This window comes from Volvox carteri (assembly GCF_000143455.1).
Source record: "Volvox carteri f. nagariensis unplaced genomic scaffold VOLCAscaffold_5, whole genome shotgun sequence".
Taxonomy (NCBI): Eukaryota; Viridiplantae; Chlorophyta; class Chlorophyceae; order Chlamydomonadales; family Volvocaceae; genus Volvox; species Volvox carteri.
Window position 1 is genome coordinate 1,025,115 of NW_003307548.1, and position 16,105 is coordinate 1,041,219.

Genomic DNA, 16,105 nt, shown 5'->3' on the forward strand with positions numbered 1-16,105 from the left:
GTGGGGAAAGCTGTCCCGGATAAGATGGTGGAGGAGCAATCGGCATCGTGTGAGGTGGAGGAGGGCTGAGACTGGGCGGTGGCGGAGGCGGGGAGCTGGTGGTGGATGGTGGCGGAGGCGGAGAGCTAGTGGCGGATGGTGGCGGAGGCGGGGAGCTGGTGGTGGATGGTGGCGGAGGCGGAGGCGGGGAGCTGGTGGTGGATGGTGGCGGAGGCGGAGAGCTGGTGGTGGATGGTGGCGGAGGCGGAGAGCTGGTGGTGGACGGTGGCGGAGGCGGGGAGCTGGTGGTGGATGGTGGCGGAGGCGGAGAGCTGGTGGTGGACGGTGGCGGAGGCGGGGAGCTGGTGGTGGATGGTGGCGGAGGCGGAGAGCTGGTGGTGGACGGTGGCGGAGGCGGGGAGCTAGTGGTGGATGGTGGCGGATAGACCGGGGCCTGCGAATAAAATTGCGGCTCAGCAACGTTTGCAGGCGGGCGATGCTGAAATGCAAAAAGGCAGGTAGGAAGGTTATCTCACCGATTGCACTTGTGAAAAAGCAGAAAGGAATGCCAATGTAATGAGCATCGCGGCGTTTAACCTTGACCTCGGGCATGGCGTTGGAGCCATGGCAACTCCTCCTGACCCCCTCTCCCTAAACAATACAATTTAACAAACGGAGTTTATATTAACAACAACGAATGAACACACTTGTGCTTAGTCGGGTGATGCTACCTTAACGCTAAGAGTAGCGTACTCAGATGGCAGGCGCGCCGCTGAAGCTTGAGCTTAATGGTTTCCGCGAAGTTTACGAAGAGATAATATGACTCTTGTACTAGTGCCTCCAGGCAGTGAGATAAAGATGTGAGGGCAAGGTAGCTGAACAGTACAGGACAAAGTGTCAAGAAGAAGCCACGCAGCGGTCGAATGAGGTATACTGTAAAGCAGAAAATGTATGGGTAGCGTCAGGAATTCTTGGAAATTGCTGCCAGATTCATTTGATTGTACGGTGGGAAGAGCAGGTACACCTAAAAGGACACAGGCAAAAGCAAGTTTTGCAACGTCAACAGTGCTTAGTTCTCAATCGCTTCTAGCACTGCACCCCTTACTTTAGGTTATGTTTTCATTCTTCACAGTTCTTGTGTAACACTCACCACCTTTGCGGCTACTACTCCGCACCGCGCTTGTTTAGTTTAGGCTAAAATGGGAGTCCAGGGAGCATAATTGGAGGAAGGCAACTTTTTAGCGTAGTCTCTGAACGACTGTTTCGGGCGATTGGATGTTCCACTTAGGCAACTCCCTAGTACTCCAGGCTTTCCCGGAACACAGTAATCCCTGGTGAGAGTAATCCTTGATGATATAGAAACCAAACTCATTACCATTTACCCAGAACTTCACCGCAAACCGCTTACCCAGGGATGTTTGGTAATGTTCGGAGCCGTTCGAATGGATAACTGTACCATAAACAGGTTACATTGGCATAAGCTATTAGGATTAGCAACGCGATAAATAAGTCACTGGTAAGGTTTATGCCTAAATGGTTCATGAGGAATCGTCCCCACCGTTTCTGCCAGGGCAGCATGGAACCGCTGGGCCGACAATGGCAAGGAAACTTCCCCCTACGAGCTGTATGATAAACAAACAAACCATATTTTCATGTAGTTGAATTTCCTTACTTACAACAGCGAACAGAAGGCGCTATCTAGGGTCACTTGCCAGCCTTTGGCAATGGTACATCCAGGTATAAAGAAAAAAATCAATACAACATTGGCTTGGGTGGGCGGAAGCAACCCACCAGCTTCCCATTGCCCTGACGACTACGTCTTCTTGCACTTTATCAAAAGGCTAAAATAAAGAAATCGGACAGCATTTCTGGAATAGATTTCTGTACTGCAAGTTACTTTCTCTATCAGTGGCAATCAGTGACAATCATCATTGTTTAAATAATGATTTGTAAGCGATTAATGCGATGTCATGCTGCAAGAGCTTGTAGGCTGTACGTTCATGCCCCGCAAGTCAGGCTACCTTATGTCAGGTCGGCCGATAGTTCGCATGTTTCAAGGAATCCTTGCGAAAATCAAAGACAAAACATGGAATCCTATTGATTGTGGTGAAGATTGTGGCCAGTAATCCTATGGCGCTTTTCATGGGTTGCTTGCTTAGCCTTCCTTAACCCTAACACGGACAGGAGCACTGAAGCTTTCTTGATATGATGGATTATAATCGTGTAATCCCTACCATCAACTCCGCGTGTAGTTGGTACCAACTGATCCCGCTGCTCAGGAAGGGAAGGGAGCGGGAAGGGAGCTGGAAGGGCAGTACAGCGAGCCGCTCTGGCGCGAAGCGGAACGGACCGGGGCCCAGCCCACCCCGCGGTCTCAACTACAGCAGCGACCACGGCAGAGTCCTTTGCAAAGCAGACGGAAGGCCCCTATTACCAACGTGTACATGTGTTGGTGTGAAATGAGGTTAAACAACGGTTCTTCGGAAGTGGAAAGATCCGTGTCTTGTACCCTTGTTTCAACGCGGCACGAGTGCACCGTTGAGGTCCACTCAAGGCTAAGAGCAAGAGCGGGAACGCACACATGATCACCAGGTGCAAACGCAAATCTCGTTTTACACAAAAGGGCCATCTGCTACACCTTAATTAAGCGTCGTGAATGGAGGAGTACGGTGGATCCCAACGGATCACCGCCGTGCACAGGATCGCAAACACTGCGTACCACCCAAGCACTGGATGTAGACCAGCAGAAGTGCGAAGACCCACCAGGGCAGCCAACCACTGGATTGGAGAGCCGTAGAAAACCAGACACAACCCAGCGTAACGCTGCCACATAAAGCTGCCACGTAACGCTGCCTTGTAACGCTGCCACCCAAAGCTTCCATCCACCCCCGATGCAACGCTTCCACCTTTTGCCAGTAGACAGGATGAAGGTCACTGAGGGGAGTCAGCTAATACGGACACCCGCTCCTGTTACCCATCTTCTATGAACGCGGACACCGTTATGTCTTCACCGACATCAACGATGTGGGGTGGAGCGGCTTGGGTTTCAGACACATTGGAAGGATTACGGGCTGCCAAAAAGCACTGGCGTGGTTGAAGCTTCCGGCTATGGCTTGCGTGGTTACGCCATGAGCACGAGACGGGGGTTGGTGGGGGATTGATACACGGCGATAACCATTAGGCAGCAGCTGCCATCAACCACGAATGGATGCGTGCCAAGGACGTGCACGGTATTAGCAGACAGCTTGCGATGTTGGTACATAGCACGTATATAAAGCTCGTCACGAGCATATGTGTGTGTTACATGGTTGGGGGTGCGTGAATAGCTTACAACGCGCTAAACGCGGGATGAAAACCTTAGCATGTGTTGGCCACATAGCGGCTGCGGCTCCCGAAAAGGGCAGCCCCATCCAGTGCTTATGCTTCGCCATCTGCACTCCCGGTTGTTTCCCATCCGATGGGTACTCCCCTGGCAAGACAATCAGACGAGCATGTAGCTGCGGGGATCAATAAGAAGGCATTTCGCCTGATCGGTGGAGGTATTTGGAGTGGCTAGGCGCGGCAGCGGCCATGACGTGCTGCTGGTGAACAACTTCCTCCACATGACGTCGCCGGGCTTCCTGTCCGCGGGCAAAGTCCTCAAAACAGCGGTACAGCAGCTGTCGTACATGCGTTGAGGTGCATTCTCCGTAGTACGGTAGCGGCGTTTTCCTTTTAGTGCGTGGGCGAAAAGGGATCCGACCAAAGAGGGCTTCCCTACGGTCCTCGTGTGGACTTGGAACCTGTCGCGAGATCGTAAGTGCCGAAACGTGGATGCCTTGAAACACAGGGACAAGGGTAATGAGTGGCGAGAAGAAGAACGTAACGCAGGTTTAGGGAGCAGCGAGAGGAGGTGGGGGGACTTGTGGTGAGAAATTGCCTAGGGACGTCTACCAGGTGAGCCCCTTGGCCCCCCCACATCTACGGATGCACACCGTCATGGAACCACGAGAGGCTGGCTTCATTAGCACATGACTACCCCGCGGACTGGAAGCAACCAGGCATTAAGGTGGCTGAATACAAGCACTGGATGGGGATGCTGTTTGAGAAAGAAGTCAGGTCAACCTGATTGGCGCATGCCAATATGTTTATTCCTGTCGGTATGCATGGGTTGCTAATGCGTTTTCGTCTATGAAGCTGGCCATTAGAAGAAAATTGAACTTAAGAGAGGGGTGTGTGTGTGTGTGTGTGTGTGTGTGTGTGTGTGTGTGTGTGTGTGTGTGTGTGTGTGTGTGTGTGTGTGTGTGTGTGTGTGTGTGTGTGTGTGTGTGTGTGTGTGTGTGTGTGTGTGTGTGTGTGTGTGTGTGTGTGTGTTTTCCATGGTTGGGGGTGCGTGACCCCATACCTGTAAAACTACCCATACCAGCCGAAGGCCCAAGGGCAATACCTAAAAGCCTAAAAGCCACGGGGAAAAGGAAACACCGCACTATCAGCCCAGACCGGTTTTGTCAGATGTTTCTCTTCTTCTTGGTAAGGCTATGCCTCGCCACTTTTACACGCCCATCCTGGGCTTTTATCGCCTGTTCAGGAAATATATACATTCGCCGACTCAGGATATTTTGATCCACATGCCTAATGAAGCCCTGAGCCAGTTGCTGGCATGGCTTGCAGAGCCCGCTTAACGATTGCTTTTCTTGTACCTTGGTGTGTTTCCCGCAATGCGTCACATGAATGCTGAAGCTTAGAGCTAGCGAAGCTTGTATGGCTTGTTAAGCAGCCCCTCGCACAAATGTGTCCGGTCGTACTGTTTAAGCAGCCCCTCGCACAAATGTGTCCGGTCGTACTGTGCCGAATAAAGACTCCGTACATGTCGTCCCAAAAGTCAGGAGCGAATTTTACCGCGCAGATGCGCGCGTGCGATTCTCAAAATGCGCCTGTACAAGTGTATATAAATTTTCTTGGCGGAAAAGGACCAGGTGCGCCAGCGCGTTGCGCAGGTGGGCATGTTGGCCATAGCCGCACGCGGCATGCAGGCTGGACTATTGCGTGGCTGCTTTGCAGTAACTAAAAGCACCGAAAGCCAACGTCGTAGCTTGCAACTCTGGGCTCGTGAAACTGCCGCGGAAGATGAAGCGCTGGCGAAGAGGCAGTTGTATGCAGCACCTTGTTCAGAGTAAAGTCAAATTACAAAGTTGCGCAAAGTATAACATACATAAACTTAATTAAACATAAGAACAGATAAGACGTTTAGAGCCTTGTCGGTGACATGGACGCCGCCGTTGGCTTGGAACAGCTATTTGCTGTGCATAGGGACGTGCCCGCGTTAGCCGTGTTGCAACAGCTCAGGATGGATTTCAGCCAGCAACAGCCTCAAGAGCTGCTGCACAACCAACGGGAATGTCTTCAGTTGGGCACGTGTAGTTTTGGTCGGCGGGGTCGAGCAACGTACGCAATGCGCACAGAAACCAAGGTGCAGCGTTCTGTAACATCGCCAACATATCCGGTACGCGGTGGCAGGCTTGCCGAGCACGAAATGAAGGGGGGGTCGCATCTCACCATTCAACTAAGCATGCATGTGCTCGGTTGAATGCTCGGTAGCGTGCGAGTTTACCCCTATCAGGATGTTTGTTTGCATATCCCTCCAAGCGAGAGGGCTTGGACCTATGCTGATGTTCGTTCCAAGAAGTGAACTGAGGACTGATGCTACGGTGAAAGATTTGCACGTAAATTCGCCCGTGCAATAAAACGCCCTGTAACTCGCTTACGCTAATCTCACATTCCAATATGCCACTGCACTTTCCTCTCCAGCCTGGCCACATTCTCTTCCTCGCAAACGTACTTGGGCACCTTACAATCCAACACCATACGTGCTTTGGAAACGCGGGCAGCTGCTTCACAAGGAACCCCCTATTTACGGATAAGGCCCCAGCGCGTGCTGCAAGCACTTGCAACCGTTCTGGCTCCGCTGTACAAATTGCGTTATTAACGCAGATCTGTGAAACATCTCCTTCACATACTAACCTATTACTTTCACATACTAACCTTGTCTGAGAAAGGAAGCAGACTAAGCAGTCGCACAAAGCTTTACGCAAGCCAGTACACCAACATACCTTGAAATATACCAGTACATCAATATTCCTGCTCTCGTATATCAATACGTTTACCATTGTGTTTGTTTCAAATTCGCAAATGGAGTGTGAAGACAATAAATACCAACTTTGTGCATTTTTTTGGAGATAAGTGATCGTGCGTGTTCAAATCTTAACATACTGGAGAGATTTCTTGACGTCAGCCTTATATACTACCCAGCTCGAGCCGGCAGCAACGCGGCGTTGGAATGTGAGGATCTTCCTTTTGGATGAAGCATCATGATAAAGTCTTTGTTCCATCACTCCAGGATATATTACTGGATTCTTTTGGTGTTTGCATTTTTAGTAACCTGTTCGACTTTGCTTCTGACGTACAAGCATCACCATAACACTCATCCAGAGGACCGCTCTCAGCTCTTTCATTTCGGAAATGCGGATTGGTCATCGGCAAAAGCTTCGGGTACTTTGGGTCATACCGAAACTTCCGAAAACGGAAGTAGAATTTCCCAAGCCGGTCCAATTGCAGAAAGAGAACCATGCGCCGGGGCGGCCCAAGGGCCGGAGCCTGCAATAAATGATACAGAAATGGACTCGTCCTCGAGATCAGAAATACTCCAGGAATACCGCATTGTGGATAGCGTCGTTACTCTGTTCCACCAAGGCAACCATCAGGTACGGATACGTGTTTGGTACATACTTGGGTCGGTCTTGTGGAAGCGGTCTTGCGCCTGCCGGTTGTGCATATCTTCAGTACCATATTTTTTGTCAATGTGCAGCAATCATGGCCTTTCTTTTGTGGTCAAAACATGGTCAACGAAATCTACGTATCCGTGTTCGTCCTCTCCTCGCTCAATGCTCAACGACAAAAGTCCAAATCTTCTTGAACCCCAACTTCAAGTATCTTCATGTGGAGTACATTCCCGGCTTTGTGTAGGCGGATGCAAATGCGAGCCTACCGTGTATGGCATATGAACAGTCCTTGTACTGTGTTTCCGTTGTTCCCCGTGCAGTGTGGTCCTGGTTCAGTATGCCTCAGCTTTTTAAATGGCGGCGGGATGTCTCAATCTTTGAGGTATGTAGGGGTAGAACTTGCGGGAGTGGGAGTGTGGCTGGACCAGTGGGCTGGGCGGAATAATAAATGATATGCACAGTACAAAAGGGCAATTAACGCGTCAGTGCATGCAAGCCAAAAGTAAGGCATGGCATGCATTGATGAGCCGTCAACCCCTGCATCCAGAGTCCGTAATGGCTTCGCAGTCTATCAGAGCACATATGAAAATGATGACAATTTATCATGAAGCAGGCGGCTGGCAACCTAGCATGGCGGAGATGCCATATTGCGTTAAACCTTCGTATTGCGTTAAACCTACGTAATGACCGAAACCATATTTTGGAGATCATCAAAAAACCTCGATATCAGCTCCTTGATCTCAAGGTAATCGCATCAGCAGAAGCCGCTACCTCAAAGATGAGCAATCTAGGGGTAGTAGGATTATCCAACCGCCATCCAACCGCCGCACCCTAAGTTTTTTCCCACGAGTCCTTTCAGAAGTCCTGTGTTCGAACGGACATGAACGGACCCTGTTGCAGTGTACGCTAAAGGATCTTCACTGCGTAAGCCTCGCCGCACGTTGCATGGGCCGAAGCCGAACTGCTAAACCGAAAATTGAATAGAGGGGTGCCTCCGCACAGTACTGCAAAGGGATACAGCCTTGGACTAATGCCAGGGATGGCAAGGTGGATGTAGCGAAACCATAGCACCAATTAGCCGTCAAGCATAACGGACAAAAGGTCGCTTGGAGTCTTGACTGCGCACGACAGAATCTTGAACCACCGGTCTAGTTAAATTTGGAAGGGAGAAGGGCTGAAATTCCAAAATGATGCCTTGGATGCCGCTGGGGTGGATGCCTTCCTAAAAGTCAACGGCCTGTTACCGAATTCCGAATGCAGGAACACCCTTTTACATGATTTTATTATTTCCATACTCGAATTTACCTAATAATGAACTTGTTGCCTCGGATGCTGACATCTGTTTTCCTGTTGGTATCCACCGTCTACTTGAGTCGTTGGCCGATCACTTGTAATACAAAATTGTTTCGGTGCGTGTGGGCAGCGTGGCAGGTTGGGTGCGCCTGGACACAGCCCTGGATGAAGTGTTTGACGTTACCGCATTTTCCATTGGCCCGGTGAGCCTCAAGTTCGCGGCGCCCGCGGTGCCGTACGTTGGCGTGGAATCGGCGTGGCCCGACGTGCGAAGACAATTTGAACATAAGCCCGGCCTGCGTGGGAACTGCGCGGATCTTACCATACGTTCCTACGAGACCCAATCTTTCGATGATGCTTTGCGAGAGTGTGCGCAGTTGCCCGGTAAGTCTGCGAAAGGGTACGTGTTGATGTTGTTACAGGGTGGTTAAGCTTCACAAGTGGCCTCCTTCCCGAGGCAATTCCCTGCTCTCCCCTGCTAGAGGGGCACCCTAAGCCATTCACCCCTTCCGACTTCAGAGTGTACTCTTTGAGTTTGGCAACTCACCACCAGCATCCAACCAAATCTAGCGGATCAACGGCGCCTCAACTTAGTTCCTGGTCAGCTCGCGAGTTGATTTTATCACGTCCTACACCGTCCACAAGATGGGGGCCACCTCCCATTTCACCACCTCTCAAACACCCGAGAGGTCGGCAGGCGGATTTGAACCCGGGTCGACCGGGGGCAGAAGTCAGGCCTTAACCTCTGCCAGCCACCTGCCTGTTCAGTGCGAGGACATTCTCCGAAGCATTCATCGATGTGTCAAAGGACACCACACTTTACAGCCATTTTCATGTGGACATCTGGTTCTCGCGACATGAAAGGCTTGTTGCATTTATTTTGGTGCTCGCTGCTCGCAGGTTGCACTGTCGTCACACGGAACTCGCATGACCTGTCCACATTCTTCTGTCTTGCGGCGTATTCCATTGATACTCCAGATGGCGCCTGGGCATCGGCAGTCTTGCGTGAAGCGCCTCCCTTCCACCAATATTCCGGGGCAGTCACCGTAAACAGCTGGTATGACGACTGAACGGCTTAATAGTTGACAGATGCTGACTGCGTTTCAGCTTTCTATTGATGATGCATGTCAACACGTGCATCGAGAGGGATCATGTGTGTCTGCTTTACTTCCTGTAGGGTCACTGCGGCTCCCCGCTGGCTGTGACCAGATGCGTTCACCCTATTGTTTCTGACCATGCTTCCGCAGGAATTACTTTGCAATGACCCACGAATCTGGGATTCTGCGCTTTTATGTGAATGGGTTCCTTCGCCAAACAATGGAGGTCAGCATTCCCGAGGATGTTACACAGCTGGACTTAGGGCGATCTCCACGCTGGTTTGAGAGCCGCTTTCCGGGACAGATCGGGAATATTCGCGCGTGGCGTCGTCAGCTCCAGCCAAACGAAGTGGTGATGAGCATGTCAACCGAGCTCCCTACAAGGGACCATGTTCTGAACGTGACCGCGTCGCCACTCTGGACTGGGCCGCCTCCCATTAGACCGACCTGGGCTAGCCTTGCAGTGCCAAGCCATGTATCCGAATGTGATGCGGCAGTAATAGTACCTGTACTGGAGCGCACGCCCTTCCCCCAGCTGCAGACGCTTGCGACCCATCTGCAGCACTTCGCTGGCCACTCATGCCATGCCAAGGTGTTCATGGTTGCATGCTCACGCCAGGACTTGGGTAATTCCAGTCTGGACAACCTTCAGGATGCTGTACTCCTGCGGCCCGACGTTTCACTACGTTGGGATGCATGTGTCCAGTATGGCTTGAAGCTGGCACTAGCAAAGGCCTACACAACGCCCTACATTGCTGTGGTCGCCGAGTCCCTGGTGCCTTTGTATGGCTGGCTGTCAGGGCTTGCGCATGACCTGCAGCTGCATACAGACACGTCTGCGGTTTTTGCCAAAATCTTATTCGCAAACGGCACAATTAAAAGTGCTGGGTCTCGTTTTGAGCAGGCGTACGATGACTACTTGGGACGTCAGGTGTTGCGGCCTGTCGAGATGTACGCAGGTTATCCATGGAATTACCAGACAACCATGAAGACCATGATGATACGTGGTGCAGGCTGTTCGGCATGGCTTATGCACAGCTCTGATTTTCGCAAAATTCTGGAGGATGGTTTTCCTTCAGGTTTGGGCAGCAACCTGGCTTGCTCGGATATGGCACTCAAGCTTCAGCGCGGGGGCCGTGCTGTGCTCCTGTCTCCGCAGGGTGCCTTTGTTGATACTGCAGCACGCATACAGCACGAGGACACAGCCGCATTGCAGGCGTTTGATGAGGTATGGGGAGCCGATCTCGCGTCACAGCATGCACTTGGACTGGCGTTCAACGCTACTGTGAGCTGGGTCATGCAATGTGGTGGATATGAAGGCATTAAAGCTTACAACCTCATGCAGCATCTGGAGGGCCAACTGCAGCTTAGGGCGCAGATACAGCGTGGTTGGCCATTCTGTGAGCATCCAGATGTCCTCGAGGGGATGCCACTGGCCTTCACGCAACGGCTGTACCGGCTTCGGCGCTTATCAGCATACCTGCCTTCAGACATCATTGTTCACCAGAAGGATTACCGGCAGCTGGCTGCATGGCCATGGCCCCCAAGCAATTCATCCACGTACTTGATTGGTCGCTACGGGTGGGATGTCGACCCTATCCATCGCCAGTGGATCGACCAGGTGAAGAACGAGTTGGATGAGGTCTGGGTACCGTCCAACTGGCATGCCGCATCCCTAAGACAGCAAGGTGTCAGGACAGGCAAGATTTTCGTCATTCCTGAAAGCGTGGACTCTCACTTTTATGACCCCGACATTTGGGAGCCGCTCACTTTACCAAGACAAGCCCGGCTGTCTTTCCTGTCTTCATTCCGGTTGGATGACCACGCGGGCTGGCAGGCAGTGCTTTCGGCGTACCTGACGGTAAGAGAACTGTTGTGTATGCTGGCACTGATCTATACGTATGCTGCTCTTCTTACTGAACGCGGCTCCATCCCGTCTGCAGGCCTTTCGTAACTGCACAGATGTTTCCCTATACATCAACACGGCGATGTCCCCCGAGCTGTCTTACAAAAGGGCTTCTATCTACGAGACCATGAACACCTTCCTCCGTTCAAGCAATGATACGTACCTCCGTTCCATCAGTATGTATCCTGAGCCTACACGGGGGGCACCGCACGTGTACGTGTTCGGCCGGCAACTGACACAAATTGAGCTGCTCAGAATCATCTCTTCGGTTGATGTGGTGGTGGTACCGTCCCGAGGTGACGGGTGGAACAGTCTGTACTTGGAAGCCATGAGCCTGGGCAAGCCACTGATAGCAACCACCTCTGCTGGTTTAGCTGAGCACATCCAGCCGGGCTTTGCGTTTCAGATTAACTACACGTCTACTGAGGTGCATGGATCAGACACGTGGTTTCGCGGAGCTCGTTGGGGTGAGCCGTGTGCTGAGGGGCTGATCGCTGCATTCCGTGCGGCGTATAGCAGCAAAAGCCTGCATGCGATGGGGCGCGAGGCAAGGGTAAGGATGGTCAAGGAGTATGACAATGAGGTGGTGAGCAACACGGTCCTGAAAAGGCTAAAGGAGATCAGTGAATACCAGCTTTCGCGCCCTCGCACAGCGAGATCCCTGGATTTGGCGAAAGACCCAGTACCAACCGATGTGCACATATGTGCCATGCTCCCTAAGGCTAGTATCCGTGTGCACCGGACAACACCAGCCCTGAAGATTGCTGTGGTGTCGACAGCACCTCCACGGCGGTGTGGGATTGCTACCTTCAACACAGCTCTACTGCGCTACTTGCGGCCACTACTGCCCCAAGGCAGCTCAGTTGAAGTATTTCCGCTGGTATGGCGACACAGAGACGCCGCCATTTGGTATGGATCCTACCATGCATGTTATACGGCAAGAAAACTATGGAGACTATATCGCGACAGCTCGCCTCATAAATGATGGTGGCTTTCATGCAGCCATATTACAGCACGAGTTTGGGATCTGGGGTGGTACCGCTGGATGTTTGGTTGTTTGCTTTTTAAAAATGCTGGAGGTGCCAGCTGTTACTGTCATTCACACGCTCAGCGACGACCGGGGAAACTCGGACCAATACATTTTGCAGCAATTATCGGCAGCATCCACAGCAGTTGTCGTTATGTCTGAATCCTCCCGGAACAAGCTGGGGGCGTTCCACGGCATCCCGGGCAACAATGTCGTGGTTTTGCCACATGGAGCGCCAGTGATATCTGCTGTGGACCCGCTTGCAGCGAAGGCAATGCTAAACCTGACTGGAAGGACTGTACTGTTGACGCACGGCCTAATAAACCCCATGAAGGGTGTTGATCTGGTGCTGGACGCCTTGCCCACAATCGTAAAGGAGTTCCCCGCCGTGGTGTATTTAGTCGTTGGCGAGCCCCACCCGGACTGTGGGTGGCCTTGCGCAAATCACTATGAGCAACTGGTCAAGGCTGTTTCAGATCATCGTATCATGGACCACGTCAGGTTTGTGACCAAATTCCTTGATGATCGGTTGTTGTTGCAATACGTCCAGGCGGCTGATATCTACGTCCTGCCGTATAAGGATCGCGTCATGACCAACTCAGGCACCCTTACTATGGCCCTTGCCGCTGGGAAAGCAATAGTGTCTACCCCCTTCGATCATGCCGCGTCGGTGTTGCCGGGCCGCGGTGTGCTAGTAGATTTTGAAAGCCCCACCTCGCTCCAAGAAGGAATATTGCAGCTGCTTCGTGATGACGGCCTCAGAGTGAAGTACCAACAGGCAGCCAGAGAGCTGTCGTCCGGGAAGGATTGGCGGTCAGTAGCCGAGGGATACTTGTCACTGCTGCAAAATATAACGGCATGAAGTCATGTGGCTTCTAGAAATTTAGGAGATGCCTCCATGTTCTGCCTGTATTTCAGTTCTAGTATGCGCACTATGTTGCTGCTACCGGAAAGGATTGACACAAGTGCCACTGAAGCGAAATGAAACAGTTTACACGTAGGAGGGAGCACAGAAAGTTCGACGTTGGAGCATGTGGAAACGGCCTTGAGTCCGTTGCTAGGACGTGGACAGTTCCAGCTGCATGCAATGCAAGCGCTAACGATATATGTTTTAACCAAGAGGTTGGAAGATTAAGGGCAGTTATCTGACCTGTGGAGATCATTAGTCTCATGAGACCATAACATCATTTACAACTTTAGCCGGGTTTGGTGCCTGCATAGCTTGGCCACCTGCCTTGCTACACAACGCAAAAGCATAGAGGTTTCACGTGACGTGCGTACCTGAGTGAGGAAAAGAAGTCTTGCTAACATCATCGTTACGAGCTGACGGTTCTGGAGCGATTTGGAGGCTTCATGTGAAGGTGCTCCTCGAGTTCGTTTTGCGTACGTATGTTGGTTCGTTGGAGTGGAGTGCAGTGCAGCAGTGTATTGGAGTGTGTACCGCGCTCGGGCTTGTGCTACCCGCATTCGGTAGCTGTTGGATTTGACTCAGCATCGTTGAGTTCACAACCGCAATCCAGGGTTGTACTCCTCGAGTTGACTTGCCGGGGGAAATCACGCATAATTACCTATCGGCAGAACCAAAATTCAAGCTATGCTCTTTGCCACTAATGATGGCTCGCTGGTCTTGTATTATACCCCACACCACATCTCCTGGAAGGCACGCTCGTTCGGTGCGCCACACCAAACAGTTCTGTGAAATCTGCCAAATCGCACCAGACAGGCAGGATGTCGGCTCCTTGAAATTGGAAAAGGACGGTGCTCTGCTACATCCGTACAAGCCGATTGCTTGAGCACGCAGGATGGGAGAATGAAGCGGGTTTCCGCCACGCAACCGAGCCCACTTACGGCTACATGTGAGAGCGTTTGATGAGCGGCTGGGACCATACGCGTCTGACTGTCTTGCCAGAGGAGTACCCATCAGATGGGAAGCAACAGGGAGTGCAAATGGCGAAGTATAAGCACTGGATGGGGCTGCCCTTTTCGGGAGCCGCAGCCGTCATGTGGCCAACACATGCTAAGGTTTTCATTCCTCGTTTAGCACATCGTAAGCTAATGCAGTTTCGTTTATGTTGCTGGGCTTTGGAGGCAAACAGAGCACGAAGGGGCAGGTACTATGTCCCCAGGGGGCAGCGGTTTTGCCGCTGTTGTGGTACTAATAGCCGAATCGAGGATGACAAGTCGGGTGTCGGCTTCCTCGAAGCCGGAAAAAGGGCGGGCCCCCCTGCATCCGTACAGGCCGGTAGCTAGCACGGCACGTGTGACAATTGATGGGTAGTGTCACTGCGGTGGGAGATGTGCTTTGTTGCCAGCAGTACTGATGGTGTGGGAGCTAAGCTTGCACCGGCGGAATCGTCAGCACCCGCTGCGCGCTCCACGCGAATCGCATCAATCCCGGGTGCATGCCGCATGGACAGTGCGGCAGACCGGAAGTCGGAATGCCCGTGCGGGCAAATAGGTAACGCAAGCTGAGTGAAATACGGTGCTGTCTGTGATGTTTATCCCCGAAGCGCCAGCGGCCTCAGCAATCCGCCCCACAGCCGCGAGCTTCATCGCGGCACACCGCAAGTCTTCGGAGGCCCCGTGCATTGGCCAAAGTAAATGTACAAACAAGCAGCTTGTGTATTTCATAGAGAAGTGAAAGCAAATTATGTTGGCCTGCTGGTGGCAAGTCGGATTGCCCATGCCGGCAAATGGTAAGGCAAGCTGGGTGTTCGAGTTATCATACGCCGTCATCTCAGAATTCCATTATGAGATACGCGGCAGCTTTCGGGATGAAATTTAGCGCGAGAGGCGTTGATGTGACTTTTGAGGTCGGTGAATGGAGGCAGCTAAACTTGTTTGTGCTCATACGGTCTTTGTTAGCTACATGCGAGATACCTTGCAATAGAGAATGCTGTATAGTACCGATAACGGGTTTCAGCCGGGTGAAATAATATGCTTGGTCCGTTACACACTCAAGGCCTGGGAGTTCGAGTTATCATACGCCGTCATCTAAGAATTCAAATATGAGATACGCGGTACCTTTCGGGATGAAATTTAGCTCGAGAGGCGTTGATGTGACTTTGGCCTCGGTCAATTGAGGCAGCCAAACTTGTTTGTGCTCATACGATTTTTGTTGGCTACATGCGAAATACCTTGCAATAGAGAATGCTGTATAGTACCTATAACGCGTTTCAGCCGGGCGAGATATTATGTTTGGTCCGTTACAGACACACACACACACACACACACACGGACATGGGCAATCCTACAGGTCGGGGCCCCCCTGGGCGCTTCGCGCTGATGCCCCGCCCAAAAAGCATGTATTTTTGGACTGCCCAGATATATACTGGCAGGGTTTCTGCCTTATTTATTTGGATGGTTGCGCATGCGGCGCCATCCGCAGTAGCGCACTGCAATTATGGCATAACAGTCTGTATAGTTCCGTTAGTTCGACATAAAATTTCCTATCAATCGATAGGATAATAGTTCTCCTCTTGCGTGTTTACGAGATCTATCTATTTCGTCAGCCTTCGGCTGGCCCGTGGGCCCCCGGCTCATGTAGGCCTGCTACACATTTGGAGAGTAATGCAACTCAACGTGTAACACACATATATCAGTGTGTATGTGTGTATCGTATGTATGTGTGAAATCTGTGTGTGCCTATATGTGACTGCGTACGTCTGTCTGGAGTTAATCTGAATGTCGCTGTGTATTTGATTGCGTGTGTACCTTTGTGTGTATATCTGTTTGTGTACCTGTGTGTGTATCTGTGTGTCTGTAGACTGGTCTGTTCGTGTGCCTGTATGTTTCTGTCTCTGTATACCTGTGTGTCTGTGTATCTTGCGTGTCCCTGTCTGTGTGTCTCTTTTTTGTCGCAGCGAATCGGGGTCAAGGGACTGTTCGAGTTGATTGGATGCACGTGATTGTGCTATCGTTCTGCTTAAAATCTGGTGCCTTCCATTTTGCAATGTTTTACCCCAGTAAAATCTTCATTAGTTTTTGGAACACTTCCAGTTCCTTGCCTCAGATCTGACGGGCTCCAAGGGGCCTATGAACTAAA

At 51.6% G+C, this 16,105-nt stretch overlaps 1 protein-coding gene across 1 annotated transcript; it reads left to right on the plus strand.

The window, feature by feature from the left end:
* Positions 1–6,326: 6,326 nt before the first annotated feature.
* On the plus strand, positions 6,327–12,922 carry VOLCADRAFT_87378 (uncharacterized protein; the record flags this gene model as incomplete). The annotated part of the gene is made up of 7 exons (XM_002947050.1): positions 6,327–6,719; positions 7,058–7,119; positions 8,161–8,414; positions 8,931–9,087; positions 9,278–10,988; positions 11,071–11,619; positions 11,852–12,922. 7 exons carry the CDS (start codon positions 6,327–6,329, stop codon positions 12,920–12,922), a joined length of 4,197 nt encoding a protein of 1,398 aa, XP_002947096.1.
* Between the last annotated feature and the right edge of the window lie 3,183 nt (positions 12,923–16,105).